Genomic DNA, 16,758 nt, shown 5'->3' with positions numbered 1-16,758 from the left:
CTCAAAGTATTCTCTTATGATAATAATTTTAACTAGTGATTACGTAAGAAAACTCTATGAAATACTCTTCTCAACTGCACACTATAGGTGAAATAACATACCTTTAAAAACTAGCCACATCAGTCCTTGTTCATCCGGAAACAATACATTAAAATGTTTAGCTTTTCTATGATTTTTTTTTTCCTTTTCTTTTTTCTTTAATAAAAAGCCTCATAGTACAAGCATAATCTCCCCCTCTCCCAAAATTTCCTGTCTACAATCCTATAATTCTGCACAGTCAATGACTTAAAAAACATACAAGTGAACAGTCAGGAGAAACGGACACTTATTAGAATTATGACTTATTTTTATTCACTAGAGCAACATGGAGGAAATAATTTTTACATACAGGTTTTTTAATCAACTTTACAAGCAAATTCCAATATACAGTATTTACTCTGGCCTGGGTCAAAAACCAAAAACAACAAAGCAGATAGTAAGGGTACCTCTTGTTTTAGTTAGTATTGAATTTAAAATTTCACTGACACTGGAATTATATTGGTTTTATTGTGGTGCTTTTACAATTAAGTAGGCAGTGAGCAGCTTTACCACAACAGTGACTGAATTTCCTTGATAGCATAGTTGTAAGATGACTATACTGAGACCTACCACCAGGATCATGTATCAAATCCACTCTGCTCAGAAAAAGTCACTATAAAGAGATAAGGAATAGCTACAGAAACCCAATTCAAGAATGGATTTCCATTTGTATGGCAAGAAAATGTCAATATTAAGAGGATTATGTACTGTGCAAAACCAGAAATACTTCCCCCCCAACATGCAACCTACCCAAGTATGACATTTTAGAATGTGCATATGGTTGTGACATGCAAACAAAGTAAACCACGCACATGGTATTCGGTTTTCTAGCATCGTTACAACAAATCAGCATTTAGATCAAGGATGAGATGAACTTTACTGACCTATGATGCAGTCTAGCTGGTATGTCTAGTCTCACTGCTATGAGATGTAAAGTCGAGGAACCCACTCTTTTTGGAACTATATGAAAAATTCAGTGTGTTTTGGATTTTCAGGGCCTTTGTGATTATTTTGAGAAAGTCTAAGAGATAATATTGCACTTCTTTTCTCAAACAAAAACATATGCTGGGAACATTATTCTTTAAGGGCTATGCTAGTCCTAGGGAAGATTTGCCATTGGCCTTGATTGGCAGTAGGAAGTGCTAGCTTAAGGGAAGGGGAAGGTAATCATCTGGCTGCATCATCAGTGTTAAAATTCCACAGTAAAATTAAAAGTCATTGCACAACAAAAACTCAGTACACTATATGAATATTTTTAAACATGCTAGAGTGCATATCGATTCTGTGAAAGTGATGTGAAGATACCTTGGAAACAGCAACACTAGCAGGGAAATTGGTTTCAAACAAAAGCCACACACAGCGGGAGGCATCTAGATTATTTTAGGCACAACTCCAAGCAATAAAGCTCATTTAAAGTGCAATTCTGTTTTTTCTTTTGTGTTTATTCACTTGTTAAAATGCGTAATTGCCTCTGTACACACATACTGAACAGTAGTTTAATACTTTTGTGAATATTGCACAAAAGAATGAGAAATCAAAAAACAAAGAAATGGCAATAAACCAGATTTAGAAACCTAAAAATACCCTGAGGGTATCACATCCTTTAATTTACGCATTTAGGATAATCTGCACCAGTACTGATGATACATCTGCACTTTCCATAAGGTAGATACATTACCTGAAAATACTTACTTAATCCCATTTGACAAGCTCTACACAGCGCCCTCTTATCTGTCTCCCCTCAACCCCCATCCTTCACTGAAGTGAAGCTTCAAACTTCACGACTTCTCTTCCAGTTGCCCATCTACTGACAGGCTTTGCTCATACTCTGGACTTACTATACATGCAACAGAGCCTTCCCTGGTAAAGTCTGAAGAGCCAAAATACGTAGTTGGCTTTAGAGGGATGAGAGGCTAGCAGCTGAATATAAATACAATTCAGGCTAGCATCTGTCTCATCCGTGATTAAATCCTGCTGTCTCCAGCTCAATGTCTCACTAATCTGGCAGAACAAAGTGGGGAAATGCTGTAACAAAGAATGCAATCTACTTATACTCCTTTAATACAGAAAAAAACCCACAGAATAAATATATTTTTGTTCTTCTGGGAAAAAAATAAATTAAGAACTATCTTCTTTTTTATGAAAACCCTGATCATCTCTGCTTCATTCCTTAATTTTCAGTAAAGGTGCAGATATCTATCTATACTTTGAAATGTAAACATAAAAATTTTAACATGACTAAGTCAGGCTGGTGATACCTCCAGAGTAAGAAGCAAAAGAACTCATGGTGAAATATCTCTGTCAATAACATTAAGTGAAAATCATCTTTTTACACAAAATCATATACAACTAAAAATAAAATCAGCTTCTCTTCAAGGAAAGTAAACTTAAAAAAACACCTTCCATAGAAGTCTATATGGACCGGAAAACGAACCAGGAATCTGATCATTCCCTCAGCAGTTTTGAAACTCCTGAGAAACAGTTAGCTGCCAGGAGCTAGTTTTGGGGAATATAAAAAGTCAGTTTTATTCTCTTATCAAAAGTAAATGCTTTACACTGAAGGCCATCTAATTCAATGCTTTTCAAGGAAAGAATTTTTCGTGGAGAATAATTGTTACAGCAATCTTGAATCGCAGTTATTTTGATCCTATATCGACTGTAACAATTAATGTTATCCTTGTTACTTCTTGCTTACATTGTCTTCGCCCCAGTTAACAGGAAGTCCTGCAGGTCTCTTATTTCAGATCGATATAAGCAGTTCTGAAATAGACACCCCCCCCATTCCCCCCCCCCCAAGCTTTTAATTCTTCTACTTCATTGTCAGTTAAAAGAATTTACAGTGCAACAAATCCAAAAACTTTCTTGGATGTTAATTATGTACTGAGAAATTCAGCTGAAATTATTATATTTTTTTCCTTCTCCCATCCAACTAAGGTATCCATCAGGATATCCCTAGTTAAAGGGCTTATGTTACAGAAGTTGATTACTGAACTTACTTATGAAGTGTCTGTACCTATTTACTTTAATTCTCTCAAAGAAAATACGGTAGTATGTCAATATCCTACAGCCAAAGCCTAGAACAAACTATTACTATGTTTCATTTTACTGGCATTATATGCTGTTCAGGAACAGATTTCGAGCAAGTTATTGTAACAGCCTTTTGCTGCTGATATTAAAACCAAATAAAGAACAGGAAAAAAACCCCAATCTGTAACATCCAAAAGACAGTGATGGGAAAGTAGGGAAGAATTAGAGATATGACATAACAGTAAGTTTCTGGAAAGCTTCACTGGATATGCATATATTTAACTCACAGCACGTGTCACAGGCCATAATTACACTATGATGGGTATATATTTCAAGACCACTTTCAGAAAAAATACTTCTCCTAGAGAGCAGAAAAATGTTTTTTTTTCTTTATTTCCCCAAAAAGCTCCTTCCCAGTTATCATGCACTTCTGTAGAAATTACAAAAAGAAAAAAAATTTACAAAAAAACCAAAACCAAAATACACATCTCTGAAAAACTCTTAAGAGTACCAGCTCTGGATTAGGACATAATAGGATTGCTTAAAGCAAGTAGTGGGGTTAATTATTTTTTTTTTTCTGTTTTTTAATAGTTGCTTTTGTTATACAAGTTTTATTCCGTAAAACAGTTTCAAATCCTTACATATATGGCAAAGTTTGTGCAAAATTTCAAGCCAGGTACTTCAGAGTCCTTCAATATTAAACATAAATCAATAAATACAAGTAGTACAATAAAAGTTTAAAAATATTAATTAAAATGCATGTTGTGCAACCTTGACATAGGTGTTATGGACCCCTTATTCCCAGAGGCTCCCTACTTACCAATTCGTAAGAGCCTATATTAGAAGGTTTTGCACAAGTATCCTTAGCACTGCATTTCAAGACTCTACCCGGTAATGTGTCTATTCAACACAATAAAAACATACCACAATCTTTTAACAAATGATGATGCTTAAGAGAGAAGATTTGTTTCACCCTGTGAAATCTGCTTATTGTCTGTGAACAGTGAAAATGGGATAAAGAAAGAACAGAGCAACTTCAGATTACAGCAAAACAAAACAACACAACCCACCCAACCCATCAGATTAAATAACATTAAATATGTCAGTCTTGAGATAATGATAAATACAAGGATTTTTGCATAGGCCTCTGGAATACAGAGTCAGAATTATGGCCAATAAAACATCTGCTAGTAAGTCTAGTTTTCCACCACTCTAACCTAACGAGTACTCAGAACCAAGAAGTTAAACCGAATTGTAATTTCATTGTCTAATAACTCAAATAAACAGAGGTAAGAAATGATTTCTGCAATCCTGAAATACATAGTGCAGCATTCGTGGTCACCACAGACTTCAGTATTTGCTTAATTACCAAGATCACCAGGCAACACAATCTTTAATACGGACCTACGATATAATAAAACACTCTCAAGAGAAGCTGCACAGCTCATAACATGAGCCTCAGAACATCACAGGATGGAGTATGCAAAGACTAAAGAAAGATGCTATTTTAATAATTCACTCAGGATTTGCAGGCTGTAGATAAAGCAGCCTCAAAGGCAGTCAAAACATAGGAAGTAGTTTAATGTATGGCATCATTCAATGAGATGTAGGTACGTTCTCAGTGTGTCTTTGGTTTAGGGAGGCGGGAATGCCGATTAGAGGGCAAACTATCCCCAGAATGCAAACTGGTATTCTGTGTCTGCACATTTTCCTTTCTCTGTAATGGTGGCTTTGGGATGTTAGTCTTCAAACAGGTGTTTTGAGACTCTGGAGATACTGGTGTGGGTTTTTGACTGCTCACTTGCTTATATTTAGCAAAGGACATACTTGGTGGACGAAGTTTAGACACTTTCTGACTCTGTTTACCCTTTAGGTTATCCTGACCAGATGTTGGCTGTAGCCGAGTCGAACTACTTAATGGTAGAAGCTCACGTTCCTTGGAAGCAGCGGAATGATTTGCAGATCGTGCGAGAACGGCCATTGTAGGAGGCACTAAAGCATTTGGGGGCTTTGCAATTCTTAAAGTCTTTGGCCGAGAAGCCTGATTTGTGAATGAAGGTTGACCTTTCACAGCTAATTCAGTCTGCACCCCTCTAGCATCAGCTCGTGTAGAGGTCTGAAAACAGGAACGAGATGGTAATGTACCTTCTTTATTAATAGCCACCTCTCCAGGGTCTTCAGTATTTTGATTTTTCAAATTTTCCAAATATGATGCATTCTCATCTTTTATGTTTAACTGTATGCTCATTAAAGAGTTTACATCATTCAGGCTATTTGTGAGAGACACATCTGCAGCGTTTTGATTCTGATGATTGCTATTTTCATGCAGACCATGTTTAGGATATTCACTGTGGGCCTCGATATGTGGCATTTTTATTAGTTTTCCCTGGGCGAGGTCTGTGGAACTGGGAAGGCTGCTGGAAGGCTGTAGTACTTGAGGCTGTTAAAGAGAAAACAATACAATAATATATTAAGCAAAGAAAACACCAAATAACACTCTGAATCCAACGTGCGCTGACTGGATGCTTGATAAGGGCTGTATATCTGTTTTTTTTTAAAATCAAAACTTTAACTTTGGCAAAACAGAATGGTTCATGGGACACGTAACTTAAGTGGAAAAAATTACACCAGTACTGAAATATATAACAACACAGAGACAAAAAAGAAACCCATTAGCTTAAAAAAAGAATCATGAAAAAGGCATGGTTGATGGTTTCACCTAAATCTGCAGGACAGCATAAGAATTGCACACAAGTACTGATCAACTCTGAAGTGCTGAATAAACAAATGCAACGGCTATCAGACTGTATCCATCTTTTAATTTCTATTCACTGCACGCTCAAGTTAGCTATCCCAAACCTTTTATCAATGTTCCATACTGTACAGGCAGGAAAGGAGTTTAATGGACCACATGAATTTACAGTGCATTTTCCTTGCCTTACAGAGGTCAGAAAATCTGATACAGGTATGCTGTAATTAGGCTACTGATTAGTCTTAGGTAACTGTTTTTCTTGAATGGATTCCAAATGGGCTGATAAAGAAACCATCTTCCTACAAAGCAGTACAACAGAGTACATGTGAAGCTAGAGATCATATACTACTACACTGATAACCAAGGGACAAAGATAACTTAATGAAGATTTTACATTTTATCAGAAGATACAATCTAATCAGACATGTATCAGACAAGAGAATTGCCAGTACCTCTTCTGGGTCATTTTTATTTTCTCTTTGCTCTTCCCTGTAAAAAGACTTTAAAGATTAATGTGTGTACTAGCTTCACAAACACATCCTAGACCTGCAACTTGTATACAGATCTTGGGAGATTTATTAAAAATTCTGTAATTGATGGCAAATCCCAAAACAGATTAAAAACTTAAACTATAGTTTTAGCAAGTTTCAGGTTTGGACAATTTTCTCATTTTCTTTGTGAAGGAGCGGAACTGAACTACCGCAAGCTAGTCTTATCCCTAAACTACTTGAGTTCTTACCAATTGACAGATTGCATGTACATAGTAAACAGGTTTTTTTTAAGAGTGAAATATAGTCAGTAAAAAAGAAGCAATGTTTGTCTTTAAGAGATTTGACTAAAAATGTCACTTCAGTCACTCTCTTGAATTATTCATAACTTCTGAATGAAGTTTATTTGTCTGGTCTTTTTAGCTCCCCTCAGAATCAGCAGGAAGAATGTAATAATAGCTGTGCATGCCAAAGTCCTGTTACATTTCTGGGACGATAGCATGTCTCGGGATTCCTTAAGCTTTTCATCTTTTCCCTGGCAGGATTACAACTGAAAACTGAATCCTCAAAATTCCTCATCAAGAAAAAAAATTTAAAGGTAATGAGAGAAATATCAAGGTTTCTCAATCTAATTTTGATTTCCTAGCAGTTTTTCTGTTTAGAATATACTGGTTCTACCTGTAAGCAAAGGCAACATCTAAGCTGGACCAGTGACATCAGCAAGTGATATACAGGTAAGTGCAAATATGTTGAGCAGTCTAAACACAATTGTTTTGGAAAGAGGGAGGAAAAGGAAAAAAAGAAAAAAACATTCAAAACAGTGTCAAATGAGTATCAAAACATTATTCCTTACGTGACCAAAACTAGCTTAACTTTGTGAATCCTTCTTAACCAAGCAATCCTACAGGAAGGAAGTACTAAACACAATTAATATTTCAATATATTAAGAGAGTTACAGGTCAAAAAAAAAAAAGAATCCTCCAGATTTGTCATTTTTTCAGTGTTTATGTAATGGGTTACAGAAGTCATTATCCTTCCAGCTTACAGACAGATGTTACCCAAAATGATTTACTGGTTTGCAACCTCACCTGCAAAAACAAAACTGCTAAAAATAAGTGCAGAAACCAAAGCAATATATACCTGATTCCCATAAAAATACTTTGACAAATAATTCCAATTTTCTAATCCTACTTGAATTAAAAAAATCGATACATTTATAGCAAACAGTATTGTGTCAGATTCTAATATGTAAAAATAATTGTCACAAAAGTTTCCCCCCTCACCTAGAACGGGTTTCTAAATGCCAGTCTTCAAAAACACAGATAAATACTGAATCTAAGCATTACAAATCCTATCCTTATATCAAATAATCCTAGTTATACTAATCAGCAAAATGAAAAATTTGTAAGTTACAGAAGAAACTAAATTTGTATGGAAAGTTGAGTTAAACACAAAAATATCTGAAATACAGCAAAGCAGTAAGCTTTTAATAATGCTATTTTGAGTTCTTTTGACAAAAACTAGGTAATATTTGAGCTTTTCCATTTGGGCAATTTTGCATTTTTATATATAAAAATAGCCAAATACACATTTTCCTCATTATCCTTCATAACCGAAAAAGGTCTAAGCAGCTTAATATGCAGAAAGTTAGCAATTCAAAGGTAGAAAACAGCTACGTGCTAAGAATTATGAGGACACTAAAGCTCTGGTACCACCTTTGCTAAGTTGTTTTAAATACTGTACTGTTTTCTAATTTTGTATTTCTACTTAGTCAAAGTCTGTCCAATTATGATGATTACAGTTTTTAATCTCTTCAAGTTGCTACATGTATTAACATTCAAGAGGACACAGAAAGAAAAACATCACTTCCAAATTATGCAAGTAACAGTTGACAAGGTATTTAACAGTGAAAACTGCATTATCTTCTGCCACAGCTCACATCTTTGCCTTATGCACAAGTTTTCATTTTAATAGGGAAGTCTTAATAAATGATGGGCATGTTATTAGTCAAAAAAAAAAAAACCCACCACAAAAAAAACCCCCAGCCAGCAGAAGGACTAGTACTTGGTGAATTCCATCACAAGAAGGAGGGGGGAATAGAAAGATAAAGAAGCATTCCACGTTCTAGGCCTAGTATTTTATTTCATGGAAGTCTTATAAAAAAAAAAAAGTTTGTCATCTGCATTGCTTTGAGTGCACTTTTGATATTTCAGGGTGGGACAGACCATGACTTGGTGCAGACTGTCATGCTAACCAGACTTCTATTTTTGTCCCATAAGGAAAATATACAGGTGGACAAACACCTGCATTCCTTTGGTATGCTCTTAAAATGTGAAGTTGGACTCTAAAACATTTTGAGTACAGTGTAACTGAATTAGTTCTCCCCAAATTGAAAGTATATTAGACATAACGCTTTGTGCACATGCTCCTTTTTGCACAACAAAGAAACAGACTTTTCTGTACTAGAAAGAGCTTCAAAGACTTGCATGTATTGATGCACCAATCAAAATTACTAAATTGCAGTCCCTACCACATTAGCTTAAGAGATTTTTCTCTTATTTCTCTCAAGTAAAACTGGCTATTACCTCATCCAGAGAAAAATGACAACATATCCACAAAGAGGATTACACAGTTATTGAACTACTGAGATTGTACTAGCTTTATGTTGGAAAATCGAGACAAGTATGTTATACTGATAAAGAAGTCAAATCAATGTGGTCATGACAGTGACATTCATTACAATATCACTACTTTAAAATTCCCTTCAGTTTTGCTTTGGTTATTCTGTATCTCTAACCTCAGTCCCCATCTTGATACCCTAATACCTCTGTAGAATGAAATAAAGGCATTTTCTCCCTGCAGTATTTTGAGGAACAAGGGAAGTGAAGCAATGAGAAATCTGAAAACTGCATGCACATCTCCGATAGACATGCATCATGCATAGGGAAAAAAACAACCAAACAAAAGAAAAAAACCCAACACAACAGTGAAAATGCGTGAGGAGATGGGAAGAAATCTGAAGTTGTACTGTACCACGCTTTATCACAGAAGTAATGGACTAACTTCTCAACTCCTTGCCAATGGCATAATGGGAAAGCAGAGACAAGAAAAAGACAAGGACAATGATGTCAGAGGACCAAGACAAAACAATGAGCAATTGCCATGACAGAACTGCAACTTTTCACCATTTAAATTGCAATTACCATGTCCCCTACTAGTTTTTAATCCACCTTCCAGAAACAAAGGTAGTAATAGCGTTTAAGTAATGTAGTACAAATAATATTTACCGCAAGACCTGCACAGAATACCTTTGTTCTTGCAATTTCAAGTCTTGTAACACAGTTAATCTCTTACACTTCAAATACTGTTTAGAGCTGTAACTACAATTTGCGTGTATGATTACAACTGTGTACATAAAAAATACTTTCATCCATGCACATACATGTTAGATATCTAACAATGAACAACATCATAGGACACACTGCATTACATATTTTGATCATGTTGTCCATACTGTTTAATAACCCATCTTCCTAGCAGCTCGTTCACGAGCTTGAAGAGACTCCAAACTACCATGGTTTCTTTTTGGAGGTGGGGGCAAAGGGGAAGGGACACAAACTGCTACATAAGTTTTTCATTTTCTGATCCGTTCTGACATCCCTTATGTCACTGCCTTGGCACAGGATAAGCTCTCATTTCACAGGTCTTCATTTGAAGACACAGCCTTATTGAAAGGCTACACTGGAAAGCTCTCTCCACCTCTGGAAAACATCAAGATTTCACACCTTAAATCTGTAGCATTTGCCAATACCTTCATTTTGGATTTTTTTTCTTCTCCCTTTTAGCTAGCTATATTATACCCATATTTCAACAATGTAAAATAGGATTCCACAGTATGGAGTATGACTTCAAGTAATGATACTAAACAACCCTTTTTTTTTTTTTTTTTTAAACCACCATTCATTACCACATGAGGGTAGTAAAATAATCGGTAATATGGCATAGCATTATTTTTTTTCTGTGTAGTCTGTATAGAACCCCCAACTTAAAGAAAAACACTGTCTTTCTCAAAGAAAAGTTACTGAAAGTAATATATAACTACATCAAAGCAGGCATTTAATCCACAAATACCGATACATGTGCAACAAACAGACAAATATGACCAGATGTAAAATTAAGTTTTGTTTGCAAATATATACTTAGGTACAACAGACATTTCTCTTGTAGTCCAATCTGCACCTACCCAACTTGGGAGAAGTTTTTCTTAAAAGACTTTCTTAATATAGCTGAACACTCATTTCTCACAGCAAAAATAATTACATATAAAGGACAGTAATTTAATGATTCCAGGACATTTTTAATAATTTGTCACTCTCTTAACATGAGTCACAGAACTTCCAAGATAATTTCGAAAGCAACTTTGTGCTGCTAACACCAACACTTTGTACTCCCTACAAAGAACCTGAATCAGTCAGTAAAGGTTTGGAAACATTTCATAGTCTTAAGCAACACACCTTTGTTTAAAAAAAAACAAACAAACATACAAAAAAACAAAACCAAAAACCATGAAAAAGCAACACCTGGACCTGATTTATAGTCAATGTGCATACAGCAGCTTTCTTGCTAGTGATAAAAAGCTATGTGTCACCTGCAAGAATTGCTTACATTATCTTTATTTGTAATGCTTACATACAAAACGTCTAAATACTTTTTTCATGAAGTGCACAGTAAGCAGAGATGTGAACAACTGCAATGCTTGAGTAACAAAACAGTTTTCATCAGCATTTCTATGTGGAGAAGCACTTGGGGCTAGGGGCCTAGAGAAAGTGGTATAATATTCTTGTATTAAAACAAGAGTTCATAATTGCTTCATTGACAATGTGTATTCTAAATGCTGTGTTTCTAGAGCTGCCTTATTAAAGCTCCAGAATACAAACGCAAAAGTTTTAAACTGTATTGAAGGAAGTTTGCTGTGTCATCAAATTATATCCTATAACCAAGAGAAAAAATAAAGGACCATTACATAAGAGTTGAGTTTAAGTCACATATAGGAATTATAGGAATAAAACCCATGTAATTTTGTTCATAAAATTACAAAAATCAATGTACTATTATGAAAATGTTTATGAAATACAAAAAGCTGAATTGCTTCCAAGGCTGTTGAAACAACATGAAGTTAATAAATGTGAAAGTATTCAAAATTAATTCTCTTTAAAAGTGCAAAACATACATCCAATTCTAAAGTGTGTTAACAAACTGCAGTGATACGGTAAGTTCATAGGGCAAGTTAAGCAGTAGGTATGCTAACACTGTAACTGGTGCTAACAGAGAAGAACTGTAAGCATATGATATAGTATTGTAGTATTACATAGCAGGGATATATTACCTGTCCTGTACAGCAGCAGTAACATTATACAGTATATAAACAACTAAATATGAACAGTTTACAGATTTATACCCTTGTAATCTACAGTGCTTTTATGTGATCTATGTATCCATCAGCTATCAACAACATAGTTAAGAAACCTGCAGTATTCACAAACGCAGATGATATTTTAGGTTCAGGATCCAGAAGTTACAGAAGAAATGCTTGAATTCCAAGATCTCCAGACAGAAAACACAGCCAAACAGAAATCGAGACTACTTCGTGTTCCCATCACCTTCTCCATATTATTTCAAAAGAACACTTAACATTGACTTCAAGGCTGTTTTCCTATTCTTGATGGTGATACCCAGCTTACCACTTCCCTCAAAACCCCACATTTGGCATTCTGTACTAGCTCAAAAACCAGCAGACCAAAAACTGCTGGACCAAGGGAAGAGGTAATGTGGGGAAAGAAGGATGCTAGTGATAATTCCAGTAATTTTCTACTTTATCGGACTCTTCACACAGCAATGAATCATTGATTTTTCAAGAGTGTCAGTAAAAATGTCCAAGAAACCTCCTAATTTATACTGTATTTTTATTCTCAGTATTTATCTTTTGAGCAAACCTAAGACTTAAAGAAAAAGGCGAGGAACACCACGTTATAGGAAACATTTATTTTCCTAAGCAATAGGTTAATTATAGTTCAGGTTCATTAGCCAAAGGCCAGTTTTCATCTACTTTATTCCCTTTACTAGTAATTCATAGAATTTAATGTACAAGATGTATACTAAAAAAAAATCCAACCTGCTTTAGTAATGGAAGTTTACTACAGAATCCCTGAATAAGAAGTCCCTGCCATTAGTGGAGGAATGAGGTGAGGGCTCAGAGAACTAGTAAATGATTAGCAAAGTTGTCGTCTCCAGTTAAGCAGTCAATGTGAATGATGCAACAGCATCTCAGACACCATCCTCCCATTCGGAGTCTCCAATCAGTAAGCCCCAAAACTGTGATATTTATATACTCCTCAGGTGTAAAACTGATCTTTTTAAACTGAGACACTCTCCTGACAGGACAGCAAAATAGCCAGGAACAGAAGACACGATGATCTGCTTTAGGGGTTCTACACACGCACACACACACACGCGCACACAGTCCCACATCAAACACAACAGGAAAATGAAGCACATCCCTCCATTGCATAGAGAAAAAAGCCTATGAAACAGGCTGTGCATTCCTGATGAGTTTTTAAGATGAACATTGTCACAGAAATGTCAAGAGAGTATTTGAAACACAATTTACAAAATACTTTACAAGATTTTTTTTTTCTTGTAATTGAAATAAGTTAGGATTATTGCAATCTGAAATATACATAAACCTAGTTTTCCAGGTGCAGCTTACTCTTCAGATCTCCACTGGCCCTGGAAATCTTACTTTGTTTCCATTATTCTACTTTTTCCTTTATTTCTTGTCCAAATACACTCTTGGGCTCTGCTAGGCAGTCAAACACACTGTAATTCTCAAATTACAGTACATTTTAAAAATATAACTTTAGCTTTATGAACTAGTTATATTTCTTTGAACAGTTCTGTTTATAATGCAATACCAAAGCACAAAATAAGACTTACCATTTCTCTATGTCTACGTAAGCACACAGTTTTAAAATCAGCAATTGTCTTTTGTTTTGCAGATCCAAGCCAAGATAACAAATGCATCTAATATCAGCCCACATTGTAGCTAGCACATAAGGAATGTTAATAAATCATGCAAGTTTTGCAACAGCCACTTCAATGTATTAGAAGCCTTTTTACAACAAATACTGGGGGGGGGGGGGGGGGGGGGGGGGGGCGGAATAAAATTAAGTTTCAGGGAAGCCATTCTGAAAAGTTAAGAAAACTTCTCATAAGAGGCAATCAAAATGACACTTTCTCATCAATATTATGTACATCCACAATGTATTTATGTAAATACATCCACATTTGTACACGTGCAGACTTAGGAGCAAACAGAACACATACACAAACAGGATGGTATATTACAGCCATGAAAAAGGAAAGGGAAAATGCAGCAAGCAAGATTTATGTTAAGACAAGACTGGAAACAAGGGCCTACTCAGGTTTGCCTGGAGAACTGCTGAATTAAGTCAGCATTTAATAACTGTTATAAAGCTGTAAGTTGTAGCTTATACACTGGCTGAAGGAAGCATTTTGGTTAGCCACAGACTATTGTGTATGCCTGTAAATCTGCCTGAGAAAGGAGGATACTACGAGATGAACAGTGCGTGCAAAGGGGAAGCTTCTACTGGAACACGGTGAGGGAGATGAGTGAGAGGTACAGACTCACTCTGTCTGCGGTGCGGTGGAACACTCCGAGGGATGCCCTGGAATGAGCCCTGCCAGGGAGAGAAGGAGGGAGCAGAATACCCACCCTGTGCAGAAAGAGAGAGGGGGAGAAGTATAATAAAAAAAGAGAACAGGGAAAAACAAGACACCAAAAAGCCACACCATTCTTTTTCCCCCAGAAAGGTATCATTATATTTCCCAGTTGTTCTACTTTGTAAAAGCCAACGCTACATGCTACTAAAAAGCCCAGAGGAAAAAACACATTATGATTCCCTAAACCAGTCAGAAATCTTACAAAATACCTCCACTTTTATTCAATATGTATGCACACATTTCTTTTACAGACGTTTTGAAGGGAAAAGTATAGGAGCTGAGCTTTTCATATTAAAAATACATGCTAAAAATTGTATTTTTACAGCTTTCAAAAGTGTTTTAAAAATGCCTCACCAAGCAGTAAGTTGCTTAATACTAATCTACTGAAAAACCAGTCAGCTTTAGTTTACAACAAAAAATTTCTAATGCATAGAAATAGATTTTCTAGCAAATCCTGGTGCTTTAGAGTCCACTTCACTCATATTTTGATAGTATTATTGAATGTGAAAGAGGAGAGGTGACATATAACTGTTTTCCTTGCACTTTGCTCTTGGAGCTTGAGTCTTCCATTACAGGTTCAGAGAACTGTGCACGTCAATGCCATGCAGGGTTTGCCCTGTCAGATGTTTCAGATCACCACAAGAGACACATTGTGGTTGCTGCATTCTCAAAGCAAGAAAAAGTAATTTTATGCAGTCTATCATTTTCTCCATACCCTTACCTTTAGAAGAAATCTATCCAAACTGAATCTGCCTTCTTAAACCTCATGAACTTGATTTCCTATTTCAGCAAGACAGGTTTGAGTCTTTACAACCCCTTCACCATTTAGCAGCTGAAAACTTCTGCTTGTATGAGTTCTGGAATATTGGTACTAATGATCGTGACTGCCATTGCCTCCTGGCTACCAGTAACCAGCAGATATCAACAGCAATCAGTTGCAGCTACTCTTTCAGACAGCAGGCATAAGATATCTGAACAAACTTCTGTATCAAAGAAAACTGGAATACAGTTTGCCCCTCCTCTCTAGTTTCTCTGCTGGCACATCTGCTGCAGATCATACTGCCTAGGGCTGGACAAAAAAATAGAGAAGTATTTTATTTCCATGCTCCTTTTAAAAGAACGTTAAGCATCACATTATTTCTATAAAGAAATATTCTGCTTTATTTATCCTAGCAGAATTTTAGACACTTCCCTGACCTTCCAGTTTCTCTAATCTAGTTAGCTTTTACCTGCCACTATGCCAAGTTTCAGTACTCCTAAAATGTAACTTAATAACACATGCATTTAATCTAGTCTTAGAATTTGCCAGCCAGAACACTTTTAAACTAGAACAGGAAATAAAGAAAAAAATCTGACAAACTTCTTTATTCTTCTTCAGAAGCTGAGATAAAACAGTTACTGGAGCAAAATCCAAGGAAAAAATGAAACAAATTCTTTCATCTGATTATCTCTAGATGGAGATATTGATTACCTAACATGTTCTTACAGTCCTCCATCAGTAGCCATTAATGTCAACACAATTTGTAGACTGCTACATGAAACAACAACAGTACTTGCTTTAGTCAAGCATTATGGCAAAATAATCTAATATGTTGCATCAGCTGAGTAGGTATTAAACACAGAAATATTCCTGGGAGCAAGATTAATCAATCAATGATGGATGAGACATTAACAAAAGCTTTGGATTTTCACAGCACTTTACAGAAGAGCACTTCATTTTTCAAGCTTGTTCACATTTCATCCTAAATTATGTAAAGATGGTGCAATAACAACAAATTCGTTCCATTCTCTAAACGTAACTGAATCTCCAGATAGTAAAAAGCACGGTATCATCAGGCATAGGTCTCATCTTGTAGACACTTGAGTTGGCAGTGGGCTTTTTCCAGACTTTGAAATTTTTAACACATTAAATTAAGAAGGGAGGTAAAAGTTTTATATCCCATCCCGTCCTCTCTTGAAAGAGAGATTAAGGCAAGTACAAGCCAGCTGAGCTACATAACAGTTATGATACTATTGTAAAAGCAAAGGAGTATTTAGATGTCTTAATACATTCCAGTAATTTTTAAGCATCCACATTAGCACTTCAAAGCACAGCACTAAGTACAGTCTTCTCAATAATTCTTCACAATATTTAATCATTACTCTGACTACAGAAGTAAATGAAGAAAGTACAAGTAACTTCCTTCGATGTTTTGCCTGCTGAACTGAACTGCTCTCCAGGCACAGTTCAGTCCCCTTCTGAAGGCTGGAGTACATTCTATTATCTGAGAAGCAGAAGAACTAGCTTTTCCTCTGGCAGCACTCTTGAGGGTTTACACTCCTCCATATAGACACTCTGCTCCATCTAGGCAAATGTCAATAAATGCCAGACTTCTTACTTGTAAAAAATCATAACAAGCATTGTTTAATTGTATCATCAAATAAGTAATTAAAATCAACATCAATTGATCCAATTAAGGACCAGGAAATACAGCACTGGGAATTTATTAAGATAGGTGTTATGACTTACATTGATTTTACAAATGATAAAAGTTGTACCGAGCCTGTATATATAGTACATTAACAGATAAGTATCTGCAAATAACCCCAGCTTATGAAAAGATTACTTTTAAT

General features: G+C 35.8%; 1 protein-coding gene across 9 annotated transcripts in view; it reads right to left on the bottom strand.

The window, feature by feature from the left end:
- Window positions 1-325: 325 nt before the first annotated feature.
- CCSER2 (coiled-coil serine rich protein 2) overlaps window positions 326-16,758 on the bottom strand; it is a 75,612-nt gene continuing 59,179 nt past the window's right edge. For 3 of the 9 annotated variants that reach the window (XM_069796055.1, XM_069796058.1, XM_069796060.1), the window contains 3 exons: window positions 14,054-14,138; window positions 9,379-9,418; window positions 5,248-5,545 (listed from right to left, as the gene is read on the bottom strand). In XM_069796055.1, the coding sequence (XP_069652156.1) occupies window positions 5,482-5,545; window positions 9,379-9,418; window positions 14,054-14,138 (189 nt within the window). In that variant the 3' untranslated portion in view covers window positions 5,248-5,481. Of the gene's footprint in view, window positions 5,546-9,378; window positions 9,419-14,053; window positions 14,139-16,758 lie in introns of all 9 variants that reach the window. The other 6 variants (XM_069796057.1, XM_069796059.1, XM_069796061.1 and 3 more) reach the window with 2 other exon arrangements.

The sequence above is a fragment of the Haliaeetus albicilla genome, chromosome 11, assembly GCF_947461875.1.
Source record: "Haliaeetus albicilla chromosome 11, bHalAlb1.1, whole genome shotgun sequence".
Lineage (NCBI taxonomy): Eukaryota > Metazoa > Chordata > Aves > Accipitriformes > Accipitridae > Haliaeetus > Haliaeetus albicilla.
This window is presented reverse-complemented; position numbering and strand designations above follow the sequence as displayed.